Source organism: Amblyraja radiata, chromosome 25 (assembly GCF_010909765.2).
Source record: "Amblyraja radiata isolate CabotCenter1 chromosome 25, sAmbRad1.1.pri, whole genome shotgun sequence".
In the NCBI taxonomy this organism is placed as follows: Eukaryota; Metazoa; Chordata; class Chondrichthyes; order Rajiformes; family Rajidae; genus Amblyraja; species Amblyraja radiata.
In genome coordinates this window covers 14,546,149-14,573,968 of record NC_045980.1, presented here as the reverse complement: position 1 = coordinate 14,573,968, position 27,820 = coordinate 14,546,149, and the positions used below count along the sequence as shown (strand labels likewise).

Below are 27,820 nucleotides of genomic sequence, written 5' to 3'. Positions count from 1 at the left end.
CGGGCGGACCACCTTAAAGTAGCGATCGACGGCTATGGCCATCAGGAAGATGACGCTGCCAACCCGGTTTAGGGAGATCATGAAGACGTTTAGGCGACAGGGCACATCACCGAAGATCCAGTTCTTCCCTTTGATAAAATAATGGGCTCGAAAAGGTAGGCAGCACATCAACAGAGTGTCAGCGATCATCAGGTTTAGCGAGTACACAACGTTTGGTCTCCGGGATTTCACGTGAAAGCAGAAGATCCACAAGGCAGTTGTATTTCCAGCCAATCCTAGGATGAATGTGATAAGAATTACTGGTGAGTTGTAGTTAAAGTTGGCAACTGCACTTGCAGCACATGGCTGGTTCGCGTTCTCCATGACTTTACACACACTCACTGTGCTCCAGAGATGAAAGCAGAACCTACTTCAACTTCATCATCACAGCTGGTGGGTGGAGTAAAAGACACCAACAAATAGTACTTTACATGCTCCCAAATCGTCAATGGGAACTAGAAGAGCAAGTGGACAGGAAGATTGCAGGCAGTTGCAAGGCTAATAACGTTGTCATAGTAGGGGATTTTAACTTTCTCATTATAGACTGGGACTGTCATGGTGCTGAGGACTTTGTCCGGGTAGAATTTGTCAACCAGAGAGTTGTGAATCTGTGGAATTCTCTTCCACAGATGACAGTGGAGGCCAATTCACTGGATGTTTTCAATAGAGAGTTAGATTTACCTCTTGGGGCTAAAGGAATCAAGGGATATGGGGGAAAAAGCAGGAATGGGGTACTGATTTTGGATGAACCGCCATTATCATGTTGAATGGCTGGATGGCCTATTCCTGCATAGAATGGCCAAATGGCCTTCTCCTGCACCTATTTTCTATGTTTCTATGTTTCTAAATGTGTTCATGGAAGTTTCCTCAGGAAATGTGTAGAAGGCCCTACAAGGGAAAGGGCAAGGCTTGATCTATTAGGAAATTGGGAACGGCTAGTGACAGCGGGTGGACCTTTTGGGACTGACAACCATTGATCTATTAACTTTAAAATAGCAATGGTAAAGACAGGGTGGGCTCACGAGTTCAAACTCTGAATTGGGGTAAGGCCAACTTTAATGGTACTCAACAGGAACTTGCCCAAGTTGATTGGAGTACGTTGTTTGCTGATAAAGGAATGTCTGGAAAGTGGGATGCTTTTAGAAGTGTGATGACAAAAGTTCAGGACATGCTCGTCCCTGTTAGAGTGAAGGGCAAGGCTGGTAAGTCATTTGGTATTTTTAAAACAGAGATCAATAGGCTTTTTATTAGTAAGGGTACAAGGAGAAGGCAGGAGAATGGGGTTGAGAGGAAAAAATAGATCAGCCGTGAACAGAGTACAGAGAAGGTTCTCCAGACTGATTCCTGGGATGTCAGGACTTTCATATGAAGAAAGACTGGATAGACTCGGTTTGTACTCGCTAGAATTTAGAAGATTGAGGGGGGATCTTATAGAAACTTACAAAATTCTTAAGGGGTTGGACAGGCTAGATGCAGGAAGATTGTTCCCGATGTTGGGGAAGTCCAGAACAACAGGTCACAGTTTAAGGATAAGGGGGAAATCTTTTAGGACCGAGATGAGGAAAACATTTTTCACACAGAGAGTGGTGAATCTCTGGAATTCTCTGCTACAGAAGGTAGTTGAGGCCAGTTCAATGGTTATATTTAAGAGGGAATTAGATGTGGCCCTTGTGGCTAAAGGGATCAGGGCGTATGGAGAGAAGGCAGGTGCAGGATACTGAGTTGGATGATCAGCCATGATCATATTGAATGGCGGTGCAGGCTCAAAGGGCCAAATGGCCTACTCCTGCACCTATTTTCTATGTTTCCATGTTTCTATGAACGAATGGTGGAGCAGACTCCATGGGCCGAAGGGTCTAATTCTGCTCCTATGTCTTATGTTCTTATGGTTTACCTGGTTCCAGTGGTCTCAGGGAGGTCCTGTCTACAAGACTCTGCACTCATCTGATCCAAACAACCCCAGTCCTACCTGACCACTCATACTGCAGTTAAGTAGGGGGCTCTCCAATCAGCACAGAAACAGGCCACTTGGCCCTACTCATCCATGCAGAATAAATCCCTTCCTGAGCTAGTCCCACCTTCCTGAATTTGGTCCATATCCCTCAAAAAAATTTCCATCAGTGTACCTGTCCAAATGTCTTTTAAATGTTGTAATTGTACCTGCCTCAACTACCCCCGACAGCAGGTCATTCCAGACACTCTCCACCCTGTGTGAACAACCTATCCCTTTAAATTATTCCCCTTTCACAATACGACATCCTTTAATTTTAGCTGCATCTAATTTAGCTGTCGATAAATGTGAACATTTATTGATCGTCTTTCCCTGCAGTTGCAATGCTGTAGATTCAGAATGCCCCACATTTAATAACTAGTTTTGATTGCCTTAAGGGTGTCAATGGATATTTGATAAAAATATTTTACATCAATAGAAGTGATGGCCTTGTGAGCTTCCAAAGCAAATCTCTGAAATGATCTTCAGTTGTGAACCGGCACAGTGATGCTAAAAGCTAATGGTGCCTGTTTGATTACTGAGGGAAGGATATATATAAAGATGCTCTCCTGTCGCTCCTGTCTGATCTGCCATTCAATGTTCATGGTTGATATTTCTCCTCAGTTCACTTTGGGCATATGCACCTTTGGCAAAGGGTCTAAAGCCTGAAATAAGCCTGAAGAAGGGTCTTGACCCAAGACGTTACCTATTCATTTTCCCTCACGTGACAAGCCGAGAGGAGATTACTCTAGAGCGGGCCCCCTTAGGACAAATTGGTCCAATTGGCTTAAGGCCGGCACTGACGCCCAGCAATGTGTTCTGGATGAAACCGACCTCTCGTCCCACACCACACTTGTCATTTGTGTCATCGTCATCCTGGGATTTGTTGGAAATGCAATCGCTCTGTGGATCTTCCTCTTTCATCTTAAACACTGGAAACCAAACACAGTGTGCTTTCTGAACCTAGCAATCGCTGACATGCTTCTAATCATCTGCATACCCTTTCGAATTAGTTATATGGTTCACGAAAACAAATGGATTAATGGTGATGTTCTTTGTCGCCTGAACCTACTCCTGATTTCCTTTAATCGGACTAGCAGCATCTTCTTCCTGGTGGTTACAGCCATCGATCGCTATTTGAAGGTGATCCACCGTCTCCGCAAGCGTAACACGGTACCTGCAAGGTGCGCAGTGAAGATTGCAGTCGCTCTGTGGTTTATGGCAGTGGCAATTTGGTTGCACTTGGTGACAGGACGACATGACTTCAAGCATAACAATGTGACGCTCTGCGAGTCATTCAAGATAAACAGCCCTCAAAATGGCACAAGTATTTGGATATCTAGTGTCTACATGTTATTTTTCTTTATTTTTACAGCTTTGGTTATTCTGTTCTGTGTCTCCTGCATCACCTGAAAGTTAAGACAGATCAAAAGCAATGTGCGGCGTAAATATAACCAAACAGTGAAGATGGTGACAACTGTGGCGGCAATTTTAATCATTTGCTTCATGCCCACCAATATTGGTTTTGTTGTGGTTGTAATCACAAAGCTAAGAAGTGCCCGACAATACAATTCATTTAACACAGCAAGGCATTTCTTTTATAACACTTTGTTTCTGACATACATGAACTGTATGATCAATCCCGTTGTTTATTATTTTTTGAATTTGTCATTTAACAACGCCTTGATGAAAGCTCTCCTTCGTCTGAAATTAAAGTCTGGCAGACCAGTCACAAGTCAAGAATCTGAACAAGAGGGCTCGGTGGATGGGCAGACTGCAGCTCGACAAACGATCTCTGAAATTCTGCTCTGATCACGTATGCTGACTGAACCAGATGCTTATTTTATTAGGTAGTGAAGGCAAAGTTTGTGCATCAGTGTAAAACTGAAATTGTGCAAATGTTAAATATTTTGTCAAGCGGTCATTTGATTTGAGTAAATAATTTCTAATATAAAGTGTAATAAATTGCAGTTTCCTGGCCTAGACATGGTGCAACAAATTGTCTCTATCATCTTAAATGAGATTGCGATCACAAGAGTTCCTCTTCTCATGTATTCTCTGTAAGCACAATATTTGCACAATGGACACAAGGAGCTGCAGATGTTTTAATCTTGTGCAAAACGCACAAAGTGCTGGAATAACTCAGCGAGTCAGGCAGCATCTCTGGAGAACATGGATAGGTGGCATTGAGCTCGGGACTCTTCTTCAAATTCAACAGTGTAGATTGTGACAACTTCTGAAGATGGGTCCAAAGCACCTGACCCAAAATGTTGCTTGCCCATGTTATCCCGAGATGGTGCCTGTCCCTCTGAGTTGCTCCAGCACTTTGTGTGGTTCCTTCCCTGTCCATTCTCAGTTATTTATGTCAGTCACTTGTAGCTGGATGACAATTTTATTCCAAACCATCCTTCAGTTGAATCTTTTGGATTATTCTTCTTCAAAAAATCGTGTGTCGTACAGTAACTTCACTGAGCTCTGAATCAAATATATACTGTATGGTCACAGATTCACCTCCATCTCAAATACATGTACACTTCTATATCTTGCACTGTGTAGCTTCTCCGTTGCTTTGGCTTTTGACCTTGAGTTTGAACTGAATGTATCTATGTGTGGCATATCTGATCGGTTTGGAGAGCATGCAGAATCGAGCTTTTCATTGTATCTCAGTACATGTGACGATAATACACCTAATCTTAATCCTTCACTGTCATTGGGAGTTTGCATGCTTAATTTAACAAAAGCATGGTAGAGAATTTCATAAGGAAAATAGAAGTGATTACAGTAACATTGTGAAACAAGATGTATGGGGCAAACTTTCTACACAGTGGGTGATAGGTGCCAGGAATGCGCTGCCAGAGGTGGTGGTTGAGGCAGACATGAGGCTTTTAGACAGGCACATAGATATGCAGCAAATGGAGCGATATGGATTATGGTTCATCTAGTCATTATGTTCGGCATGTTAGTTTGTTCCTGTGCTGTACTGTTCTCTGTTCTGATGCTAAAACCATCATGGTGTACTGCAAATTCTGCAATACTGACTAATTATTTCTAAATACCAACTTATTGTTGTCCAGGATATTGTCAATGTGTTTACAACACAAGTGATTGGTGCTTCGTTTCACTCCACCCTGCAGTGTGATGCGTTGAGCAGATAAGGTTGTTCTTCTTTTCATTAGCTCGCTCCTCTCTGAAACACTCTGACTGTGTGACTGTAACACAATGGAGATGAAACTGTTCTCTCGTCCCACACCACACTTGTCATTTGTGTCACCATCATCCTGGGATTTGTTGGAAATGCTATGGCCCTGTGGATCTTCCTCTTTCATGTAAAACGCTGGAAACCAAACACCGTGTACTCACTGAATCTGGCAAACGCCGACAAGCTTCTAATCACCTGCCTACCCTTTAGAATTGGTTCTTTTGTTCACGCGAAAATTTGATTTATGGTGATGTTCGTTGCCGCATAAACCTATTCCTGATTTCCTTAATGTGTTGGAAGGAACTGCTGGTTTAAACCGAAGATAGACACAAAAAGCTGGAGTAACACAGTGAGTCAGGCAGCATCTCTGGAGAAAAGAAACTTCCAGATGATGCAGGAGCTGGAGAAAACTAAAACGGAGACCGGTAAAATGAACGTAAAGAATATAAACACAGTGTACGTCCAAATTGCGGCGGGCCCGTGAGGGTTGGTTATGTTGAATAGTTCACAGTAGGTCCTGGTGATGTTATTTTGATGGAAATCGTGTGGCTCTACCAACAAGTGTAAACAAATCCCCACTGCCACGACCCACAGGGCTCCTGCTAACATCGCCGCACACCTTGGAGTTATCTTGTTGGCTTTGTGAAACGGGCGGACCACCTTAAAGTAGCGATCGACGGCTATGGCCATCAGGAAGATGACGCTGCCAACCCGGTTTAGGGAGATCATGAAGATGTTTAGGCGACAGGGCACATCACCGAAGATCCAGTCCTTCCCTTTGATAAAATAATGGGCTCGAAAAGGTAGGCAGCACATCAACAGAGTGTCAGCGATCATCAGGTTTAGCGAGTACACAACGTTTGGTCTCCGGGATTTCACGTGAAAGCAGAAGATCCACAAGGCAGTTGTATTTCCAGCCAATCCTAGGATGAATGTGATAAGAATTACTGGTGAGCTGTAGTCAAAGTTGGCACCTGCACTTGCAGCACATGGCTGGTTCGCGTTCTCCATGACTTTACACACACTCACTGTGCTCCAGAGATGAAAGCAGAACCTACTTCAACTTCATCATCACAGCTGGTGGGTGGAGTAAAAGACACCAACAAATAGTACTTTACATGCTCCCAAATCGTCGATGGGAACTAGAAGAGCAAGTGGACAGGAAGATTGCAGGCAGTTGCAAGGCTAATAACGTTGTCATAGTAGGGGATTTTAACTTTCTCATTATAGACTGGGACTGTCATGGTGCTGAGGACTTTGTCCGGGTAGAATTTGTCACCCAGAGAGTTGTGAATCTGTGGAATTCTCTTCCACAGATGACAGTGGAGGCCAATTCACTGGATGTTTTCAATAGAGAGTTAGATTTAGCTCTTGGGGCTAAAGGAATAAAGGGATATGGGGAAAAAGCAGGAATGGGGTACTGATTTTGGATGAACCGCCATTATCATGTTGAATGGCTGGATGGCCTATTCCTGCATTGAACGGCCAAATGGCCTTCTCCTGCACCTATTTTCTATGTTTCTATGTTTCTAAATGTGTTCATGGAAGTTTCCTCAGGAAATGTGTAGAAGGCCCTACAAGGGAAAGGGCAAGGCTTAATCTATTAGGAAATTGGGAACGGCTAGTGACAGCGGGTGGAGCTTTTGGGACTGACAACCATTGTTCTATTAACTTTAAAATAGCAATGGTAAAGACAGCGTGGGCTCACGAGTTAAAACTCTGAATTGGGGTAAGGCCAACTTTAATGGTACTCAACAGGAACTTGCCCAAGTTGATTGGAGTACGTTGTTTGCTGATAAAGGAATGTCTGGATAGTGGGATGCTTTTAGAAGTGTGATGACAAAAGTTCAGGACATGCTTGTCCCTGTTAGAGTGAAGGGCAAGGCAGGTAAGTCATTTGGTATTTTTAAAACAGAGATCAATAGGCTTTTTATTAGTAAGGGTACAAGGAGAAGGCAGGAGAATGGGGTTGAGAGGAAAAAATAGATCAGCCGTGAACAGAGTACAGAGAAGGTTCACCAGACTGATTCCTGGGATGTCAGGACTTTCATATGAAGAAAGACTGGATAGACTCGGTTTGTACTCGCTAGAATTTAGAAGATTGAGGGGGGATCTTATAGAAACTTACAAAATTCTTAAGGGGTTGGACAGGCTAGATGCAGGAAGATTGTTCCCGATGTTGGGGAAGTCCAGAACAACAGGTCACAGTTTAAGGATAAGGGGGAAATCTTTTAGGACCGAGATGAGGAAAACATTTTTCACACAGAGAGTGGTGAATCTCTGGAATTCTCTGCTACAGAAGGTAGTTGAGGCCAGTTCAATGGTTATATTTAAGAGGGAATTAGATGTGGCCCTTGTGGCTAAAGGGATCAGGGCGTATGGAGAGAAGGCAGGTGCAGGATACTGAGTTGGATGATCAGCCATGATCATATTGAATGGCGGTGCAGGCTCAAAGGGCCAAATGGCCTACTCTTGCATCTATTTACTATGTTTCTATGTTTCTATGAACGAATGGTGGAGCAGACTCCATGGGCCGAAGGGTCTAATTCTGCTCCTATGTCTTATGTTCTTATGGTTTACCTGGTTCCAGTGGTCTCAGGGAGGTCCTGTCTACAAGACTCTGCACTCATCTGATCCAAACAACCCCAGTCCTACCTGACCACTCATACTGCAGTTAAGTAGGGGGCTCTCCAATCAGCACAGAAACAGGCCACTTGGCCCTACTCATCCATGCAGAATAAATCCCTTCCTGAGCTAGTCCCACCTTCCTGAATTTGGTCCATATCCCTCAAAACGTTTTCCATCAGTGTACCTGTCCAAATGTCTTTTAAATGTTGTAATTGTACCTGCCTCAACTACCCCCGACAGCAGGTCATTCCAGACACTCTCCACCCTCTGTGTGAACAACCTATCCCTTTAAATTATTCCCCTTTCACAATACGACATCCTTTAATTTTAGCTGCACCTAATTTAGCTGTCGATAAATGTGAACATTTATTGATCGTCTTTCCCTGCAGTTGCAATGCTGTAGATTCAGAATGCCCCACATTTAATAACTAGTTTTGATTGCCTTAAGGGTGTCAATGGATATTTGATAAAAATATTTTACATCAATAGAAGTGATGGCCTTGTGAGCTTCCAAAGCAAATCTCTGAAATGATCTTCAGTTGTGAACCGGCACAGTGATGCTAAAAGCTAATGGTCCCTGTTTGATTACTGAGGGAAGGATATATATAAAGATGCTCTCCTGTCGCTCCTGTCTGATCTGCCATTCAATGTTCATGGTTGATATTTCTCCTCAGTTCACTTTGGGCATATGCACCTTTGGCAAAGGGTCTAAAGCCTGAAATAAGCCTGAAGAAGGGTCTTGACCCAAGACGTTACCTATTCATTTTCCCTCACGTGACAAGCCGAGAGGAGATTACTCTAGAGCGGGCCCCCTTAGGACAAATTGGTCCAATTGGCTTAAGGCCGGCACTGACGCCCAGCAATGTGTTCTGGATGAAACCGACCTCTCGTCCCACACCACACTTGTCATTTGTGTCATCGTCATCCTGGGATTTGTTGGAAATGCAATCGCTCTGTGGATCTTCCTCTTTCATCTTAAACACTGGAAACCAAACACAGTGTGCTTTCTGAACCTAGCAATCGCTGACATGCTTCTAATCATCTGCATACCCTTTCGAATTAGTTATATGGTTCACGAAAACAAATGGATTAATGGTGATGTTCTTTGTCGCCTGAACCTACTCCTGATTTCCTTTAATCGGACTAGCAGCATCTTCTTCCTGGTGGTTACAGCCATCGATCGCTATTTGAAGGTGATCCACCGTCTCCGCAAGCGTAACACGGTACCTGCAAGGTGCGCAGTGAAGATTGCAGTCGCTCTGTGGTTTATGGCAGTGGCAATTTGGTTGCACTTGGTGACAGGACGACATGACTTCAAGCATAACAATGTGACGCTCTGCGAGTCATTCAAGATAAACAGCCCTCAAAATGGCACAAGTATTTGGATATCTAGTGTCTACATGTTATTTTTCTTTATTTTTACAGCTTTGGTTATTCTGTTCTGTGTCTCCTGCATCACCTGAAAGTTAAGACAGATCAAAAGCAATGTGCGGCGTAAATATAACCAAACATTGAAGATGGTGACAACTGTGGTGGCAATTTTAATCATTTGCTTCATGCCCACCAATATTGGTTTTATTGTGGTTGTAATCACAAAGCTAAGAAGTGCCCGACAATGCAATTCATTTAACACAGCAAGGCATTTCTTTTATAACACTTTGTTTCTGACAAACCTGAACTGTATGATCAATCCCGTTGTTTATTATTTTTTGAATTTGTCATTTAACAACGCCTTGATGAAAGCTCTCCTTCGTCTGAAATTAAAGTCTGGCAGACCAATCACAAGTCAAGAAACTGAACAAGAGGGCTCGATGGATGGGCAGACTGCAGCTCGACAAACGATCTCTGAAACTCTGCTCTGATCACGTATGCTGACTGAACCAGATGCTTATTTTATTAGGTAGTGAAGGCAAAGTTTGTGCATCAGTGTAAAACTGAAATTGTGCAAATGTTAAATATTTTGTCAAGCGGTCATTTGATTTGAGTAAATAATTTCTAATATAAAGTGTAATAAATTGCAGTTTCCTGGCCTAGACATGGTGCAACAAATTGTCTCTATCATCTTAAAAGAGATTGCAATCACAAGAGTTCCTCTTCTCATGTATTCTCTGTAAGCACAATATTTGCACAGTGGACACATAAGGAACTGCAGATGTTTTAATCTTGAACAAAACTCACAAAGTGCTGGAGTAACTCAGCGAGTCAGGCAGCATCTCTGGAGAACATGGACAGGTGGCGTTGAGAACGGGACTCTTCTTCAAATTCAACAGTGTAGATTGTGACAACTTCTGAAGATGGGTCCAAAGCACCTGACCCAAAAAGTTGCTTGCCCATGTTATCCCGAGATGGTGCCTGTCCCTCTGAGTTACTCCAGCACTTTGTGTGCTTCCTACCCTGTCCATTCTCAGGTATTTATAAGTCAGTCACTTGTAGCTGGATGACATTTTTATTCCAAACCATTCTTCAGTTGAATCTTTTGGATTATTCTTCTTCAAAAAATCGTGTGTCGTACAGTAACTTCATTGAGCTCTGAATCAAATATATACTGTATGGTCACAGATTCACCTCCATCTCAAATACATGTACACTTCTATATCTTGCACTGTGTAGCTTCTCCGTTGCTTTGGCTTTTGACCTTGAGTTTGAACTGAATGTATCTATGTGTGGCATATCTGATCGGTTTGGAGAGCATGCAGAATCGAGCTTTTCATTGTATCTCAGTACATGTGACGATAATACACCTAATCTTAATCCTTCACTGTCATTGGGAGTTTGCATGCTTAATTTAACAAAAGTGTGGCAGAAAATTTCATAAGGAATATAGAAGTGATTCCAGTAACATTTTGAAAAAAGATGTATGGGGCAAGCTTTTTACACAGTGGGTGGTAGGTGCCAGGAAAGCGCTGCCAGAGGTGGTGTTGGAGGCAGACATGAGGCTTTTAGACAGGCACATATATATGCAGGAAATGGAGTGATATGGATTATGTTTCATCTAGTCATTATGTTCGGCATGTTAGTTTGTTCCTGTGCTGTACAGTTCTCTGTTCTGATGCTAAAACCATCATGGTGTACTGCAAGTTCTGCAATACTGACTAATTATTTCTAAATATCAACTTATTGTTGTCCAGGATATTGTCAATGTGTTTACAACACAAGTGATTGGTGCTTCGTTTCACTCCACCCTGCAGTGTGATGCGTTGAGCAGATAAGGTTGTTCTTCTTTTCATTAGCTCTCTCCTCTCTGAAGCACTCTGACTGTGTGACTGTAACACAATGGAGATGAAACCGTCCTCTCGTCCCACACCACACTTGTCATTTGTGTCACCATCGTCCTGGGATTTGTTGGAAATGCTATGGCCCTGTGGATCTTCCTCTTTCATGTAAAACGCTGGAAACCAAACACCGTGTACTCACTGAATCTGGCAAACGCCGACAAGCTTCTAATCACCTGCCTACCCTTTAGAATTGGTTCTTTTGTTCACGCGAAAATTTGATTTATGGTGATGTTCGTTGCCGCATAAACCTATTCCTGATTTCCTTAATGTGTTGGAAGGAACTGCTGGTTTAAACCGAAGATAGACACAAAAAGCTGGAGTAACACAGTGAGTCAGGCAGCATCTCTGGAGAAAAGAAATAGGTGACGTTTCGGATCGAGAAGAAGAGTCTAGACCTGAAATGTCACTGATTCCTTTTCTCCAGAGATGCTGCCTGTTCCGCTGAGTTACTCCAGCTTATTTGTGTCAATCCTGGATTTCCTTAAATCGGACTGGCAACATCTTCTTCTTGATGGTTATAACCATCGATCGTTATATGAAGGTGCTCCATCTTCTCCACTAAGTAAACGGGTGATTGTAGGTCGACGTGTGCATCAAATGTGTTATTCTCTCATCAATAATGTAAGCCTCAACACTGCTATAGCTATATTATGTATTACCTATTCATGCCCCAAGTTCATCTGCCTTACCTGTCATACCTTTTGCATTAAAATAAATGCAGTTCAGAGTAACAGACTTTCCTCTCTTCCTGTCTTTATCCTGTCTGTCTCACTAATGAACTTGCTGATGTTAACCTCTATATTTGTTCAACTTTCAACTCTCATCAGCAACACTACCGACTTGGGTCCCAACTCCCTGCCAGATTAGTTTAAGCTCTCCTGAATAGCACTAGCAAATTGCCACATCAGGATATTTGTCTCCCTACATTTCAGGTGCAACCCATCCATCTTGTAACAGTCACCTATACCTCAGAGAGAATCTCAATAGTCCAAGAACCAAGTAATTCAGCACAGTGGCGCAGCAGTAGAGCTGCTGCCTTACAACTCCAGCAATCCAGTTCGATCCTGACCACGGGAGCTGTCTGTACAGAGTTTGTACCTTCTCCCTGTGACTGCGGGGTTCTCTCCAGTGGCTCAGGTTTCCTCCCACATTCTAAAGATGTACAGTTTTGTAAGTTGATTGGCTTTGGTAAAAATAGGAAATTGTTCCCAGTGTGTATCATGTTGCTAGGGATTGCTGGTCGGTGCGACTTTGGACCTCGAAGGGCCTGTTTCCACGTTGTATCTCTAAATTTTAAGCCTGGATCCCTCCCCCCTGCAACAATGTGCCCCATCTTCCTATTCCTAACCTCAGCAGCACATGGCGTTGGGAGTAATCCAGAGATTCCAAATCTTGAGCTCCTGCTACCTCAACAAGAACCTCGACCCACTGCAATTCGCTTACCGCCACAACAGATCAACGGTGGATGTAATCTCACTGGCTCTCCACTCCACTCTGGACCACTTGGACAACAAAAACTCATATGTCAGGCTGTTATTCATTGACTACAGCTCGACATTTAATACAATCGTCCCCTCTAAGCTGGTTACCAAGCTCTCAGATCTGGGTCTCTGTGCATCCCTCTGCAATTGGATTCTTGACTTCCTCATCCACAGACTACAGTCTGCCCGTATTGGTGGAAATGTGTCATCCTCGATAACAATCAGCACAGGAGCACCTCAAGGCTGCGTGCTCAGCTCTCTGCTTTAGTCACTCTATACTCATGACTGCGTAGCCGGACATAGTGCGAACTCCATCATCAAGTGCACCGACGACACCATCGTTGTGGGACGAGTCAGAGTATAGAAGTGAGATCGACCAATTGACCAAATGGTGTCAGCACAATAACCTGGCTCTCAACACCAGCAAAACCAAGGACTTTGGAAGGGGTAGGATAGGGACCCATAATCCAGTTTATATCAACGGGACAATGCTGGAAAGGGTCAAGAACTTCAAATTCCTGGGCATGCACATTTCCTAAGGTCTTTCCTGGTCCCAGCACACTGATGCAATTATAAAGAAAGGACATCAGCGCCTCGATTTCCTGAGAAGATTACGGAGAGTCGGTATGTCAAGGTATGTCGTTGTGCATTTTGCTCAAGATTAAAACATCTGCAGTTCCTTGTGTCTACTGAGCGAATATTGTACTTACAGAGAATACATGAGAAGAGGAACTCTTGCGATTACAATATTGTTTAAGATGGTAGCAATAGTTTGCAGCACCATATCTTCACCAGGAAATGGCAATTTATTAAACTTTATGTAAGAAAATATTTACTTGAATCAAATATCCAGTGGACAAACTGCTTCACGCTTAACACTCATGAACACGTTTTGCCCTCATTAACTAATAAAATAAGCACCTGGTTCAGTCAGGATACAAGTGATTAGAGCAGTGATTCTGAGATTATTTGTGGATCCACTGTCTGTTCAAATTTGGAACGCTCTTGGATCCACTCTGAGGACTGTCTACCCTATCTCTGCCCCTCATAATTGTATATACTTCGATCAGGTCTGCCCTCAACACTTGCCTTTCTAGAGAAACTAATCCAACTTTGTCCAACCTCTATTGATAGCTACTATCCTCTAATCCAGGCATCTTTCTGATAAATATCTTCTGTACCTTCTCCAAAGTCTCCAATTCAAACTTGCACTCAGGTAAATTCCTTGTATGTATCTATACTTGGCAAATTAAATGTATTCATTCATTCATTCATTCGTATAATGTATTGATTTGCTATAGAGTACTGTCATCGCTCTTCATATAAACTTGTTTCACAATGTTTGTGTCAATATAATTTCCATATTCCTTCCCAAATTTTCTATCATAATGTTGTTAAATTTAGCCATGCACACGCCCAATGAGAGAAAAGGAATAGGTGACGTTTTGGGTCATGACCCTTCTTCAGGCTGTCTTCAGGCTTTACACCCTTTGTCAGAGGTGCATATGCCCAAAGTGAACTGAAATATCAACCACGAACGTTGAATGACAGATCAGACAGAAGCGACAAGAGAGGCTCTTTATATATATCCTTCCGTCAGTAATCAACCAGGCACCATTAGCTGTTAGCATCAATGTGCCGGTTCACAACTGAAGATCATTTCAGAGATTTGCTTTGGAAACTCACAAGGCCATCACTTCTGTTGAGTTGTAAAATATTTTTTATCAAATATCCATTGAAACCCTTAAGGCAATCAAAACTAGTTATTGCATTCTGAAACTACAGCATTGCAACTGCAGGGAAAGACGATCAATAAATGTTCCCATTTATCAACAGCTAGGTGCAGCTAAAATTAAAGGATGTCGTATTGTGAAAGGGGAATAATTTAAAGGGATATGTTGTTCACACAGAGGGTGGAGAGTGTCTGGAATGACCTGCTATCGGGGGTAGTTGAGGCAGGTACAATTACAACATTTAAAATACATTTGGACAGATACAAGGATAGAAAACGTTTAGAGGGACATGGACCAAATTCAGAAAGGTGGGACTAGCTCAGGAAGGGATCTTTGATGCCTTTACTAATAAAAAGCCTATTTATCTCTGTTTTAAAAATACCCAATGACTTAGTCTCCACAGTCCACAGCCATCTGCAATGAATTCCACAGATTCACCATTTTTCTGACAAAATAAATTCCTCCTCATCTCCATTCTAAAGGCACATCCTTTTATTCTGAGGCTCCTATTGATGTAAAATGCACTGGGACAGTTTGGTTACAAACACTACATATAGACTGCAGCCGCATGAGGAAATATGATGTTTACAGGGAATCTACGTGCTGTAGATCATGATGATATTCAGTATTATTTCAAAGGAAATATTACTCAATATGTTCATGATCTGCAGAAACAGTTCCTCTTAAGAGCATAGAGATCTTTGTTGCACCAGATCTTGACCATGAAATTAGTTTATTTCAGATCATATACATTAAACTCAAAACACTCCTTGACAAATTGTTTAAAATTGGTTCCAAGGGGCTGCACAACGGCACAGTGGTAGAGCTGCTGCCTCACATCACCAGAGATCCGAGTTTGATCCCGATGTTGGGTGTTGTCTGCGTAAAGTTTGCACATTCTTCCCGTGACCGCGTGGGTTTCCTCCGGGTGCTCCAGTTTGCTCCCACATCACAAAGACATGTGGCTTCTGTAAATTGCAGAGAGTGGATGCAGGGAGTGGATGCATAAGTGGGATAACATAGAACTAGTGCACAGACGATCGATCGTCGGCATGGACTCGGTGGGCAGGAAGGGCCTGTTTCCACGCTGTATCTCTAAATCTACCGCAAGCAATGCTTTAAATTACACAATGTTATGAAGCATCTGGATCGCTCAGCTTGTACATGATCAGGCAGACATGAAAGAGCTCAACTGTTGATTCACAGTCTACTTGACATTGGATTTCTCTACTTCAGTTTCTTAACTTGTGGCTGATTTGTGAGACTTCAAATTAACATGAACGAGAGCTTTCTTGAAAATAAATTTAAATGCTAACTTTGAAGAATAAAAAATGATTAGATTGACCATATTTTTCAAGTATGTTCCAACCAATGTATAATAAAGGATATTAACTGTTTTGTGTTACATGATTCACAGCGTAGACTAGGTGATCATTTCACAAACACTTGCGTTCTGTCCACCAAGGCCTGCTGGATCTCCCAGTTGTGAACCATTTTAACTCCCCTTCCCATTCCCATACTGACCTTTCTGACCTGGGCCTACTCCATTGCCAGAGTGAGGCCACACGCAAACTGCTGGAACGCCATCTCATAGTATCTTGGCATCTTGGGTAGCTTACAACCCAAAGGTATGAACATTGAATTCTCCAATTTCAAGTAATGCCCCCCCCCCCTCCACACCCCCATCCCAGTGTGCACCCATTTCTCCCACCATCTCCCAACACTCCACAGTCACCCTACTCCTTTCCCCTAATCCGTATACTCATCGCCCTTCCCTGAATATCTCATCTCCCTTTTAACCCCCTTTTCCCTCCTCTGTTCCTTTGCACCCATATCCCTCCCTCCAGCTTCACATTTCACTCCCCCTCTCCTCTCCTTATCTGACACCCTTTTGTCTCATTTTCACCTCTAGCCTTTGTCATCTATTCCACCCATCTCCCAATCAAAAACTCCTGAACTGTATCCACGCATCTCTTGACAGGCTGTGTCCCGACCCATCCCTCTTTTACAGCTTTCTCCCATCTAGTACAATGAGGTGAATTTTACATCTGTGACCTATCATTTCCTCTAAATTTACTAGAATCCCTTCCTTTATATAAAGAAAACTTAATGAGCACATATTGAAATAAAGTGTAATTTATGTAGATAAGTTCATCCTATGACCAACTAGAGAGTGGTCCTGACCCTACCATCTATCTCATTAGAGAACCTCAAACCAAACACCGTATACTCGCTGGAAACAAAACACCGTGTACTCACTGAATCTGGCAAACGCCGACAAGTTTCTAATCACCTGCCTACCCTTTAGAATTGGTTCTTTTGTTCACGAGAAAATTTGATTTATGGTGATGTTCACTGCCGCATAAACCTATTCCTGATTTCCTTAATGTGTTGGAAGGAACTGCTGGTTTAAACCGAAGATAGACACAAAAAGCTGGAGTAACACAGTGAGTCAGGCAGCATCTCTGGAGAAAAGAAATAGGTGACGTTTCAGATCGAGAAGAAGAGTCTAGACATGAAATGTCACTGATTCCTTTTCTCCAGAGATGCTGCCTGATCCGCTGAGTTACTCCAGCTTATTTGTGTCAATCCTGGATTTCCTTAAATCGGACTGGCAACATCTTCTTCTTGATGGTTATAACCATCGATCGTTATATGAAGGTGCTCCATCTTCTCCACTAAGTAAACGGGTGATTGAAGGTCGACGTGTGCATCAAATGTGTTATTCTCTCATCAATAATGTAAGCCTCAACATTGCTATAGCTATATTATGTATTACCTATTCATGCCCCAAGTTCATCTGCCTTACCTGTCATACCTTTTGCATTAAAATAAATGCAGTTCAGAGTAACAGACTTTCCTCTCTCCCTGTCTTTCCACTGAATGGATAGCACGCAACTAAAAAGATTTTCACTACACCTCGGTACACGTGACAATAAACTAAACTAAAATTAAATTACACTAAGTTATCTTGTGTTTATAAGTTTATAAGAAACCTAACTGAAGCTTGAACTCAGGATTAGATGAAAAGTTATACTTTATACTTTATAATCTACGAACCTATCTCCAATGACGTATTATTAGTAATTCATTCCACTGTTTTTTCTTTTTTGACATTCGTAATTCTTTTTTTTCTCTCTCTCTTTCTATCTATATAAAAAAAACTAGAAGCAGAATCAATCCACAATTGAAAATTTTAATAATGTATGATTGATGTACATGAAAAGTTTTTACTATAATATGTAACTATATTTTACCATAAATGTTTGCTTCTAATAAAAATATTTTAAAAAATAAAAAATTAAAATATTTCCGAAGTTGCTCATTAAGCTAGACTTCAGGATTGACAACATTTAAAAACTTGTACAATGTCATGGTTTTACACGCTAGGCTTTAATTACCAAATGATAGACTTCTGACTCAGTCCGGGCTGTCTGCAAGTGATCAGAGGGGGGGTTACAGAGGTCGTTTGTTGATCCAATGTCTGTCCTTGGGATTCCCCTTGTTCATTATCTTGACTCGTAGCTGATTTGCAAGACCTTAAATTTAGATGAACGAGAGCTTTCCTCAACGCATCCCTGAATGCTGAATTTGAAAAATAGTAAATCACTGGGTCGATCACACTGTTCAGGTATGTCACGAACAACGTGTTGTAGAAGATATTAACAGCGGTGATGTATTTGTTGCAGTCTGTGGTATTTCGCATTGTAACTAAAACGGCGACCACGGCAATGTTGGTGGGCAAGAAACAAATAACAAAGACCACGACCACAGCTATCACAAGCTTCACGGTGCGCTTATATTTACGCCTCATCTCAGTCTCCATCTGCCTTAACTTCCAGATGATGCAGGAGCTGGAGAAAACTAAAACGGAGACCGGTAAAATGAACGTAAAGAATATAAACACAGTGTCCGTCCAAATTGCGGTGGGCCGGCGAGGGTTGGTTATGTTGAATGGTTCACAGTAGGTCCTGGTGATGTTATTTTGATGGAAGTCGTGTGGCTCTACCAACAAGTGTAAACAAATCCCCACTGCCACGACCCACAGGGCTCCTGCTAACATCGCCGCACACCTTGGAGTTATCTTGTTGGCTTTGTGAAACGGGCGGACCACCTTAAAGTAGCGATCGACGGCTATGGCCATCAGGAAGATGACGCTGCCAACCCGGTTTAGGGAGATCATGAAGATGTTTAGGCGACAGGGCACATTCACCGAAGATCCAGTCCTTCCCTTTGATAAAATAATGGGCTCGAAAAGGTAGGCAGCACATCAACAGAGTGTCAGCGATCATCAGGTTTAGCGAGTACACAACGTTTGGTCTCCGGGATTTCACGTGAAAGCAGAAGATCCACAAGGCAGTTGTATTTCCAGCCAATCCTAGGATGAATGTGATAAGAATTACTGGTGAGCTGTAGTCAAAGTTGGCACCTGCACTTGCAGCACATGGCTGGTTCGCGTTCTCCATGACTTTACACGCACTCACTGTGCTCCAGAGATGAAAGCAGAACCTACTTCAACTTCATCATCACAGCTGGTGGGTGGAGTAAAAGACACCAACAAATAGTACTTTACATGCTCCCAAATCGTCGATGGGAACTAGAAGAGCAAGTGGACAGGAAGATTGCAGGCAGTTGCAAGGCTAATAACGTTGTCATAGTAGGGGATTTTAACTTTCTCATTATAGACTGGGACTGTCATGGTGCTGAGGACTTTGTCCGGGTAGAATTTGTCACCCAGAGAGTTGTGAATCTGTGGAATTCTCTTCCACAGATGACAGTGGAGGCCAATTCACTGGATGTTTTCAATAGAGAGTTAGATTTAGCTCTTGGGGCTAAAGGAATCAAGGGATATGGGGAAAAAGCAGGAATGGGGTACTGATTTTGGATGAACCGCCATTATCATGTTGAATGGCTGGATGGCCTATTCCTGCATTGAATGGCCAAATGGCCTTCTCCTGCACCTATTTTCTATGTTTCTATGTTTCTAAATGTGTTCATGGAAGTTTCCTCAGGAAATGTGTAGAAGGCCCTACAAGGGAAAGGGCAAGGCTTGATCTATTAGGAAATTGGGAACGGCTAGTGACAGCGGGTGGAGCTTTTGGGACTGACAACCATTGTTCTATTAACTTTAAAATAGCAATGGTAAAGACAGGGTGGGCTCACGAGTTAAAACTCTGAATTGGGGTAAGGCCAACTTTAATGGTACTCAACAGGAACTTGCCCAAGTTGATTGGAGTACGTTGTTTGCTGATAAAGGAATGTCTGGATAGTGGGATGCTTTTAGAAGTGTGATGACAAAAGTTCAGGACATGCTTGTCCCTGTTAGAGTGAAGGGCAAGGCAGGTAAGTCATTTGGTATTTTTAAAACAGAGATCAATAGGCTTTTTATTAGTAAGGGTACAAGGAGAAGGCAGGAGAATGGGGTTGAGAGGAAAAAATAGATCAGCCGTGAACAGAGTACAGAGAAGGTTCACCAGACTGATTCCTGGGATGTCAGGACTTTCATATGAAGAAAGACTGGATAGACTCGGTTTGTACTCGCTAGAATTTAGAAGATTGAGGGGGGATCTTATAGAAACTTACAAAATTCTTAAGGGGTTGGACAGGCTAGATGTAGGAAGATTGTTCCCGATGTTGGGGAAGTCCAGAACAACAGGTCACAGTTTAAGGATAAGGGGGAAATCTTTTAGGACCGAGATGAGGAAAACATTTTTCACACAGAGAGTGGTGAATCTCTGGAATTCTCTGCTACAGAAGGTAGTTGAGGCCAGTTCAATGGCTATATTTAAGAGGGAATTAGATGTGGCCCTTGTGGCTAAAGGGATCAGGGCGTATGGAGAGAAGGCAGGTGCAGGATACTGAGTTGGATGATCAGCCATGATCATATTGAATGGCGGTGCAGGCTCAAAGGGCCAAATGGCCTACTCTTGCACCTATTTTCTATGTTTCTATGTTTCTATGAACGAATGGTGGAGCAGACTCCATGGGCCGAAGGGTCTAATTCTGCTCCTATGTCTTATGTTCTTATGGTTTACCTGGTTCCAGTGGTCTCAGGGAGGTCCTGTCTACAAGACTCTGCACTCATCTGATCCAAACAACCCCAGTCCTACCTGACCACTCATACTGCAGTTAAGTAGGGGGCTCTCCAATCAGCACAGAAACAGGCCACTTGGCCCTACTCATCCATGCAGAATAAATCCCTTCCTGAGCTAGTCCCACCTTCCTGAATTTGGTCCATATCCCTCAAAACGTTTTCCATCAGTGTACCTGTCCAAATGTCTTTTAAATGTTGTAATTGTACCTGCCTCAACTACCCCCGACAGCAGGTCATTCCAGACACTCTCCACCCTCTGTGTGAACAACCTATCCCTTTAAATTATTCCCCTTTCACAATACGACATCCTTTAATTTTAGCTGCACCTAATTTAGCTGTCGATAAATGTGAACATTTATTGATCGTCTTTCCCTGCAGTTGCAATGCTGTAGATTCAGAATGCCCCACATTTAATAACTAGTTTTGATTGCCTTAAGGGTGTCAATGGATATTTGATAAAAATATTTTACATCAATAGAAGTGATGGCCTTGTGAGCTTCCAAAGCAAATCTCTGAAATGATCTTCAGTTGTGAACCGGCACAGTGATGCTAAAAGCTAATGGTCCCTGTTTGATTACTGAGGGAAGGATATATATAAAGATGCTCTCCTGTCGCTCCTGTCTGATCTGCCATTCAATGTTCATGGTTGATATTTCTCCTCAGTTCACTTTGGGCATATGCACCTTTGGCAAAGGGTCTAAAGCCTGAAATAAGCCTGAAGAAGGGTCTTGACCCAAGACGTTACCTATTCATTTTCCCTCACGTGACAAGCCGAGAGGAGATTACTCTAGAGCGGGCCCCCTTAGGACAAATTGGTCCAATTGGCTTAAGGCCGGCACTGACGCCCAGCAATGTGTTCTGGATGAAACCGACCTCTCGTCCCACACCACACTTGTCATTTGTGTCATCTTCATCCTGGGATTTGTTGGAAATGCAATCGCTCTGTGGATCTTCCTCTTTCATCTTAAACACTGGAAACCAAACACAGTGTACTTTCTGAACCTAGCAATCGCTGACATGCTTCTAATCATCTGCATACCCTTTCGAATTAGTTATATGGTTCACGAAAACAAATGGATTAATGGTGATGTTCTTTGTCGCCTGAACCTACTCCTGATTTCCTTTAATCGGACTAGCAGCATCTTCTTCCTGGTGGTTACAGCCATCGATCGCTATTTGAAGGTGATCCACCGTCTCCGCAAGCGTAACACGGTACCTGCAAGGTGCGCAGTGAAGATTGCAGTCGCTCTGTGGTTTATGGCAGTGGCAATTTGGTTGCACTTGGTGACAGGACGACATGACTTCAAGCATAACAATGTGACGCTCTGCGAGTCATTCAAGATAAACAGCCCTCAAAATGGCACAAGTATTTGGATATCTAGTGTCTACATGTTATTTTTCTTTATTTTTACAGCTTTGGTTATTCTGTTCTGTGTCTCCTGCATCACCTGAAAGTTAAGACAGATCAAAAGCAATGTGCGGCGTGAATATAACCAAACAGTGAAGATGGTGACAACTGTGGCGGCAATTTTAATCATTTGCTTCATGCCCACCAATATTGGTTTTGTTGTGGTTGTAATCACAAAGCTAAGAAGTGCCCGACAATGCAATTCATTTAACACAGCAAGGCATTTCTTTTATAACACTTTGTTTCTGACATACCTGAACTGTATGATCAATCCCGTTGTTTATTATTTTTTGAATTTGTCATTTAACAACGCCTTGATGAAAGCTCTCCTTCGTCTGAAATTAAAGTCTGGCAGACCAGTCACAAGTCAAGAAACTGAACAAGAGGGCTCGATGGATGGGCAGACTGCAGCTCGACAAACGATCTCTGAAACTCCGCTCTGATCACGTATGCTGACTGAACCAGATGCTTATTTTATTAGGTAGTGAAGGCAAAGTTTGTGCATGAGTGTAAAACTGAAATTGTGCAAATGTTAAATATTTTGTCAAGCGGTCATTTGATTTGAGTAAATAATTTCTGATATAAAGTGTAATAAATTGCAGTTTCCTGGCCTAGACATGGTGCAAACAAATTGTCTCTATCATCTTAAAAGAGATTGCAATCACAAGAGTTCCTCTTCTCATGTATTCTTTGTAAGCACAATATTTGCACAGTGGACATAAGGAACTGCAGATGTTTTAATCTTGAACAAAACTCACAAAGTGCTGGAGTAACTCAGCGAGTCAGGCAGCATCTCTGGAGAACATGGATAGGTGGCATTGAGCTCGGGACTCTTCTTCAAATTCAACAGTGTAGATTGTGACAACTTCTGAAGATGGGTCCAAAGCACCTGACCCAAAATGTTGCTTGTCCATGTTATCCCGAGATGGTGCCTGTCCCTCTGAGTTGCTCCAGCACTTTGTGTGGTTCCTTCCCTGTCCATTCTCAGTTATTTATGTCAGTCACTTGTAGCTGGATGACATTTTTATTCCAAACCATCCTTCAGTTGAATCTTTTGGATTATTCTTCTTTAAAAAATCGTGTGTCGTACAGTAACTTCACTGAGCTCTGAATCAAATATATACTGTATGGTCACAGATTCACCTCCATCTCAAATACATGTACACTTCTATATCTTGCACTGTGTAGCTTCTCCGTTGCTTTGGCTTTTGACCTTGAGTTTGAACTGAATGTATCTATGTGTGGCATATCTGATCGGTTTGGAGAGCATGCAGAATCGAGCTTTTCATTGTATCTCAGTACATGTGACGATAATACACCTAATCTTAATCCTTCACTGTCATTGGGAGTTTGCATGCTTAATTTAACAAAAGTGTGGCAGAAAATTTCATAAGGAATATAGAAGTGATTCCAGTAACATTTTGAAACAAGATGTATGGGGCAAGCTTTTTACACAGTGGGTGGTGGGTGCCAGGAATGCGCTGCCAGAGGTGGTGTTGGAGGCAGACATGAGGCTTTTAGACAGGCACATATATATGCAGGAAATGGAGTGATATGGATTATGGTTCATCTAGTCATTATGTTCGGCATGTTAGTTTGTTCCTGTGCTGTACTGTTCTCTGTTCTGATGCTAAAACCATCATGGTGTACTGCAAATTCTGCAATACTGACTAATTATTTCTAAATACCAACTTATTGTTGTCCAGGATATTGTCAATGTGTTTACAACACAAGTGATTGGTGCTTCGTTTCACTCCACCCTGCAGTGTGATGCGTTGAGCAGATAAGGTTGTTCTTCTTTTCATTAGCTCGCTCCTCTCTGAAACACTCTGACTGTGTGACTGTAACACAATGGAGATGAAACTGTTCTCTCGTCCCACACCACACTTGTCATTTGTGTCACCATCGTCCTGGGATTTGTTGGAAATGCTATGGCCCTGTGGATCTTCCTCTTTCATGTAAAACGCTGGAAACCAAACACCGTGTACTCACTGAATCTGGCAAACGCCGACAAGCTTCTAATCACCTGCCTACCCTTTAGAATTGGTTCTTTTGTTCACGCGAAAATTTGATTTATGGTGATGTTCGTTGCCGCATAAACCTATTCCTGATTTCCTTAATGTGTTGGAAGGAACTGCTGGTTTAAACCGAAGATAGACACAAAAAGCTGGAGTAACACAGTGAGTCAGGCAGCATCTCTGGAGAAAAGAAATAGGTGACGTTTCGGATCGAGAAGAAGAGTCTAGACCTGAAATGTCACTGATTCCTTTTCTCCAGAGATGCTGCCTGAGTTACTCCAGCTTATTTGTGTCAATCCTGGATTTCCTTAAATCGGACTGGCAACATCTTCTTCTTGATGGTTATAACCATCGATCGTTATATGAAGGTGCTCCATCTTCTCCACTAAGTAAACGGGTGATTGAAGGTCGACGTGTGCATCAAATGTGTTATTCTCTCATCAATAATGTAAGCCTCAACACTGCTATAGCTATATTATGTATTACCTATTCATGCCCCAAGTTCATCTGCCTTACCTGTCATACCTTTTGCATTAAAATAAATGCAGTTCAGAGTAACAGACTTTCCTCTCTCCCTGTCCTTATCCTGTGTCTCACTAATGAACTTGCTGATGTTAACCTCTATATTTGTTCAACTTTCAACTCTCATCAGCAACACTACCGACTTGGGTCCCAACTCCCTGCCAGATTAGTTTAAGCTCTCCTGAATAGCACTAGCAAATTGCCACATCAGGATATTTGTCTCCCTACATTTCAGGTGCAACCCATCCATCTTGTAACAGTCACCTATACCTCAGAGAGAATCTCAATAGTCCAAGAACCAAGTAATTCAGCACAGTGGCGCAGCAGTAGAGCTGCTGCCTTACAACTCCAGAAATCCAGTTCGATCCTGACCACGGGAGCTGTCTGTACAGAGTTTGTACCTTCTCCCCGTGACTGCGGGGTACTCTCCAGTGGCTCAGGTTTCCTCCCACATTCTAAAGATGTACAGTTTTGTAAGTTGATTGGCTTTGGTAAAAATAGGAAATTGTTCCCAGTGTGTATCATGTTGCTAGGGATTGCTGGTCGGTGCGACTTTGGACCTCGAAGGGCCTGTTTCCACGTTGTATCTCTAAATTTTAAGCCTGGATCCCTCCCCCCTGCAACAATGTGCCCCATCTTCCTATTCCTATCCTCAGCAGCACATGGCGTTGGGAGTAATCCAGAGATTCCAAATCTTAAGCTCCTGCTACCTCGACAAGAACCTCGACCCACTGCAATTCGCTTACCGCCACAACAGATCAACGGTGGATGTAATCTCACTGGCTCTCCACTCCACTCTGGACCACTTGGACAGCAAAAACTCATATGTCAGGCTGTTATTCATTGACTACAGCTCGACATTTAATACAATCGTCCCCTCTAAGCTGGTTACCAAGCTCTCAGATCTGGGTCTCTGTGCATCCCTCTGCAATTGGATTCTTGACTTCCTCATCCACAGACTACAGTCTGCCCGTATTGGTGGAAATGTGTCATCCTCGATAACAATCAGCACAGGAGCACCTCAAGGCTGCGTGCTCAGCTCTCTGCTTTAGTCACTCTATACTCATGACTGCATAGCCGGACATAGTGCGAACTCCATCATCAAGTGCACCGACGACACCATCGTTGTGGGACGAGTCAGAGTATAGAAGTGAGATCGACCAATTGACCAAATGGTGTCAGCACAATAACCTGGCTCTCAACACCAGCAAAACCAAGGAACTGATTGTGGACTTTGGAAGGGGTAGGATAGGGACCCATAATCCAGTTTATATCAACGGGACAATGCTGGAAAGGGTCAAGAACTTCAAATTCCTGGGCATGCACATTTCCTAAGGTCTTTCCTGGTCCCAGCACACTGATGCAATTATAAAGAAAGGACATCAGCGCCTCGATTTCCTGAGAAGATTACGGAGAGTCGGTATGTCAAAGAGGACTCTCGAACTTCTATAGGCGCACAGTGGAGAGCATGTTGACTGGTAGCATCGTGGCCTGGTTTGGCAACTTGAGCGTCCAGGAGCGGAAAAGGATGCCGAATGTTGTAACCACTGCCCAGTCCATCATCGGCTCTGACCTTCCCACCATCGAAGGGATCTATCACAGTTGCTGCCTCAAAAAGGCGGCCGACATCATCAAGGACCCACACCATCCTGGCCACACACTCATTTCTCAGCTACCATCAGGCAGCAGGTACAGGAGCTGGAAATCTGTTACATCCAGGTTCAGGAACAGCTGCTTCCCCACAGCCATCAGGCTATTAAACTCGCCAACAAACAGACTATGAACTGTAACAGTCTATTGCACTTTATCTGCTTATTTATGTGTATATTGAACTGAGTGTTCGATATTTTTGCCTGCAATATTCTGTTGTGCTGCAGCAAGCAAGAATTTCATTGTCCTATCTGGGACACATGCCAATAAACTCTCTTGACTTGACTTGACTTGACTTGCTTTTTAACCTTCTGCCTAACTCCCTATATTCACTCTGCTTGTCCCTGTGTCTTTGTCTACCTATGTCATTGCTATTGACGTGTACAACAACCTCTAACTGCTCACAATTCCCCTTGAGATTGTTCTGCAGCTAAGTGACACGGTGGCTCAGTGGTAGGTTTGCTACTTTACAGCGTCAGATATCTGGGTTCGATCCTGATTACGCGTGTTGTATGTATGGAGTTTGTACATTCCCTCCGTGACTGCATGGGTTTTCTCCTGGTGCTCCAGTTTCCCCCCACACTCCAAAGACGTACAGGTTTGTAGATTAATTGGCTTCAGTAACATTGTAAATTGTTCCTAGTATGCGTTGGATAGTGCTAGTGTGCGGGGATTATTGGTCTGCGTAGACGCAGTGGGCTGTAGGGCCTGTTTCCGTGCTGTATCTCTAAACTAAACTAAATCTAATTTGGAGACATCCTTGACATTTGCACTGGTAGGTAACACACCATCCAGAGTATTGCCCATGGCCATGGAATCTCTTGTCTGCCCCCTAGTTGTCAAGTCTAACAGTGCACCTCTCCTTAACTCCATCCATCCCTGCTGTGCATCAGGGCCAACTGCTGCTGCTGTTGTCCTCTGAAAGGCTTGTGAGAGGAGCAGATTTAGACTTTCGGCCCATCAAGTCTACTCCACCATTCAATCATGGCTGATCTATCTCTCCCTCCTAACTTTTCCTGCATCCCCTCCAACAGTGTATACCTGATAATGTGAATGGCTACAAGGGAACTCTGCGCTCTCTTCCTACTCATAGTTCAATGCCATCATAATTAAACTTGCCTCAATTTAGGAGCAGTTTTACTCTTTTGCATGATTATTTTTAGTCCTACATGACATTGTTCACACTGCAAGAGGAAAGATCCCATTAATCTGAAAAGAGTGCAGAGAAGATTGACACAAAATGTTGCAGTAACTCAGCGCATCAGGCTGCATCTGTGGAGAACATGAACCGGTGACGTTTTGGGTCGAGACTCTTCTCCGATAACCAAAGTGCCCACAATTGTTGGCTGTGGAGGAGGTGATAACGAGGGGATACAATCAGTAAAACGAGCAAGCCAACTAAGGTGGAGAGAGAGACGGTTACTTGAAATTAGAGAAATCAATATTCAATCCGTTGGGTTGTAAGCTGCAGAAAAGATTTACGAGGATGTTGCCTGGACTCAAGAGCTTGAGCTATAGGGAGAGGCTGGGCAATCCTTTTCACAGTTATCTATATCTATCTATCTTTATACTGATCTTGGGTGTGGATGTATTTGTGTGTGTGTGTGATGTTCGTCTGCGTTTCATGTCTCTCGAAAACACGACGCGCTAACAGTGACATTTGTACTTATTCCGATAGTGATTTACGCCACGATGTTAAAAATCGCCTTATCTGAAAATTTGATTAATGATTTATTGAGTTATTTATTAACCATATAACCATATAACAATTACAGCACGGACA

General features: G+C 42.9%; 2 protein-coding genes across 2 annotated transcripts; both read left to right on the top strand.

Moving 5' to 3' along the window:
* Positions 1 to 470: 470 nt before the first annotated feature.
* On the top strand, positions 471 to 3,549 carry LOC116987134 (hydroxycarboxylic acid receptor 1-like). Its single transcript, XM_033043011.1, has 2 exons — positions 471 to 617; positions 2,762 to 3,549. The coding sequence occupies exons 1-2, from the start codon at positions 471 to 473 to the stop codon at positions 3,440 to 3,442; spliced, it is 828 nt and encodes a 275-aa protein (XP_032898902.1). The 3' UTR covers positions 3,443 to 3,549.
* A 14,932-nt stretch (positions 3,550 to 18,481) lies between these two features.
* LOC116987133 (hydroxycarboxylic acid receptor 2-like) lies at positions 18,482 to 22,457 on the top strand. Its single transcript, XM_033043010.1, has 4 exons — positions 18,482 to 18,603; positions 18,840 to 19,002; positions 21,271 to 21,889; positions 21,941 to 22,457. The coding sequence occupies exons 1-4, from the start codon at positions 18,482 to 18,484 to the stop codon at positions 22,288 to 22,290; spliced, it is 1,254 nt and encodes a 417-aa protein (XP_032898901.1). The 3' UTR covers positions 22,291 to 22,457.
* The last annotated feature ends 5,363 nt before the right edge of the window (positions 22,458 to 27,820 follow it).

Coding starts and splice junctions, on each gene's coding strand:
- LOC116987133 (XM_033043010.1), top strand. CDS start 18,482: ATGGCCATCAGGAAGATGACGCTGCCAACCCGGTTTAGGGAGATCATG. Junction 18,604..18,839: donor AAAATAATGGGCTCGAAAAG/GTAGGCAGCACA, acceptor ACTGTGCTCCAG/AGATGAAAGCAGAACCTACT. Junction 19,003..21,270: donor AGGCTAATAACGTTGTCATA/GTAGGGGATTTT, acceptor AATTGGCTTAAG/GCCGGCACTGACGCCCAGCA.
- LOC116987134 (XM_033043011.1), top strand. CDS start 471: ATGCTCCCAAATCGTCAATGGGAACTAGAAGAGCAAGTGGACAGGAAG. Junction 618..2,761: donor GTGCTGAGGACTTTGTCCGG/GTAGAATTTGTC, acceptor TCACGTGACAAG/CCGAGAGGAGATTACTCTAG.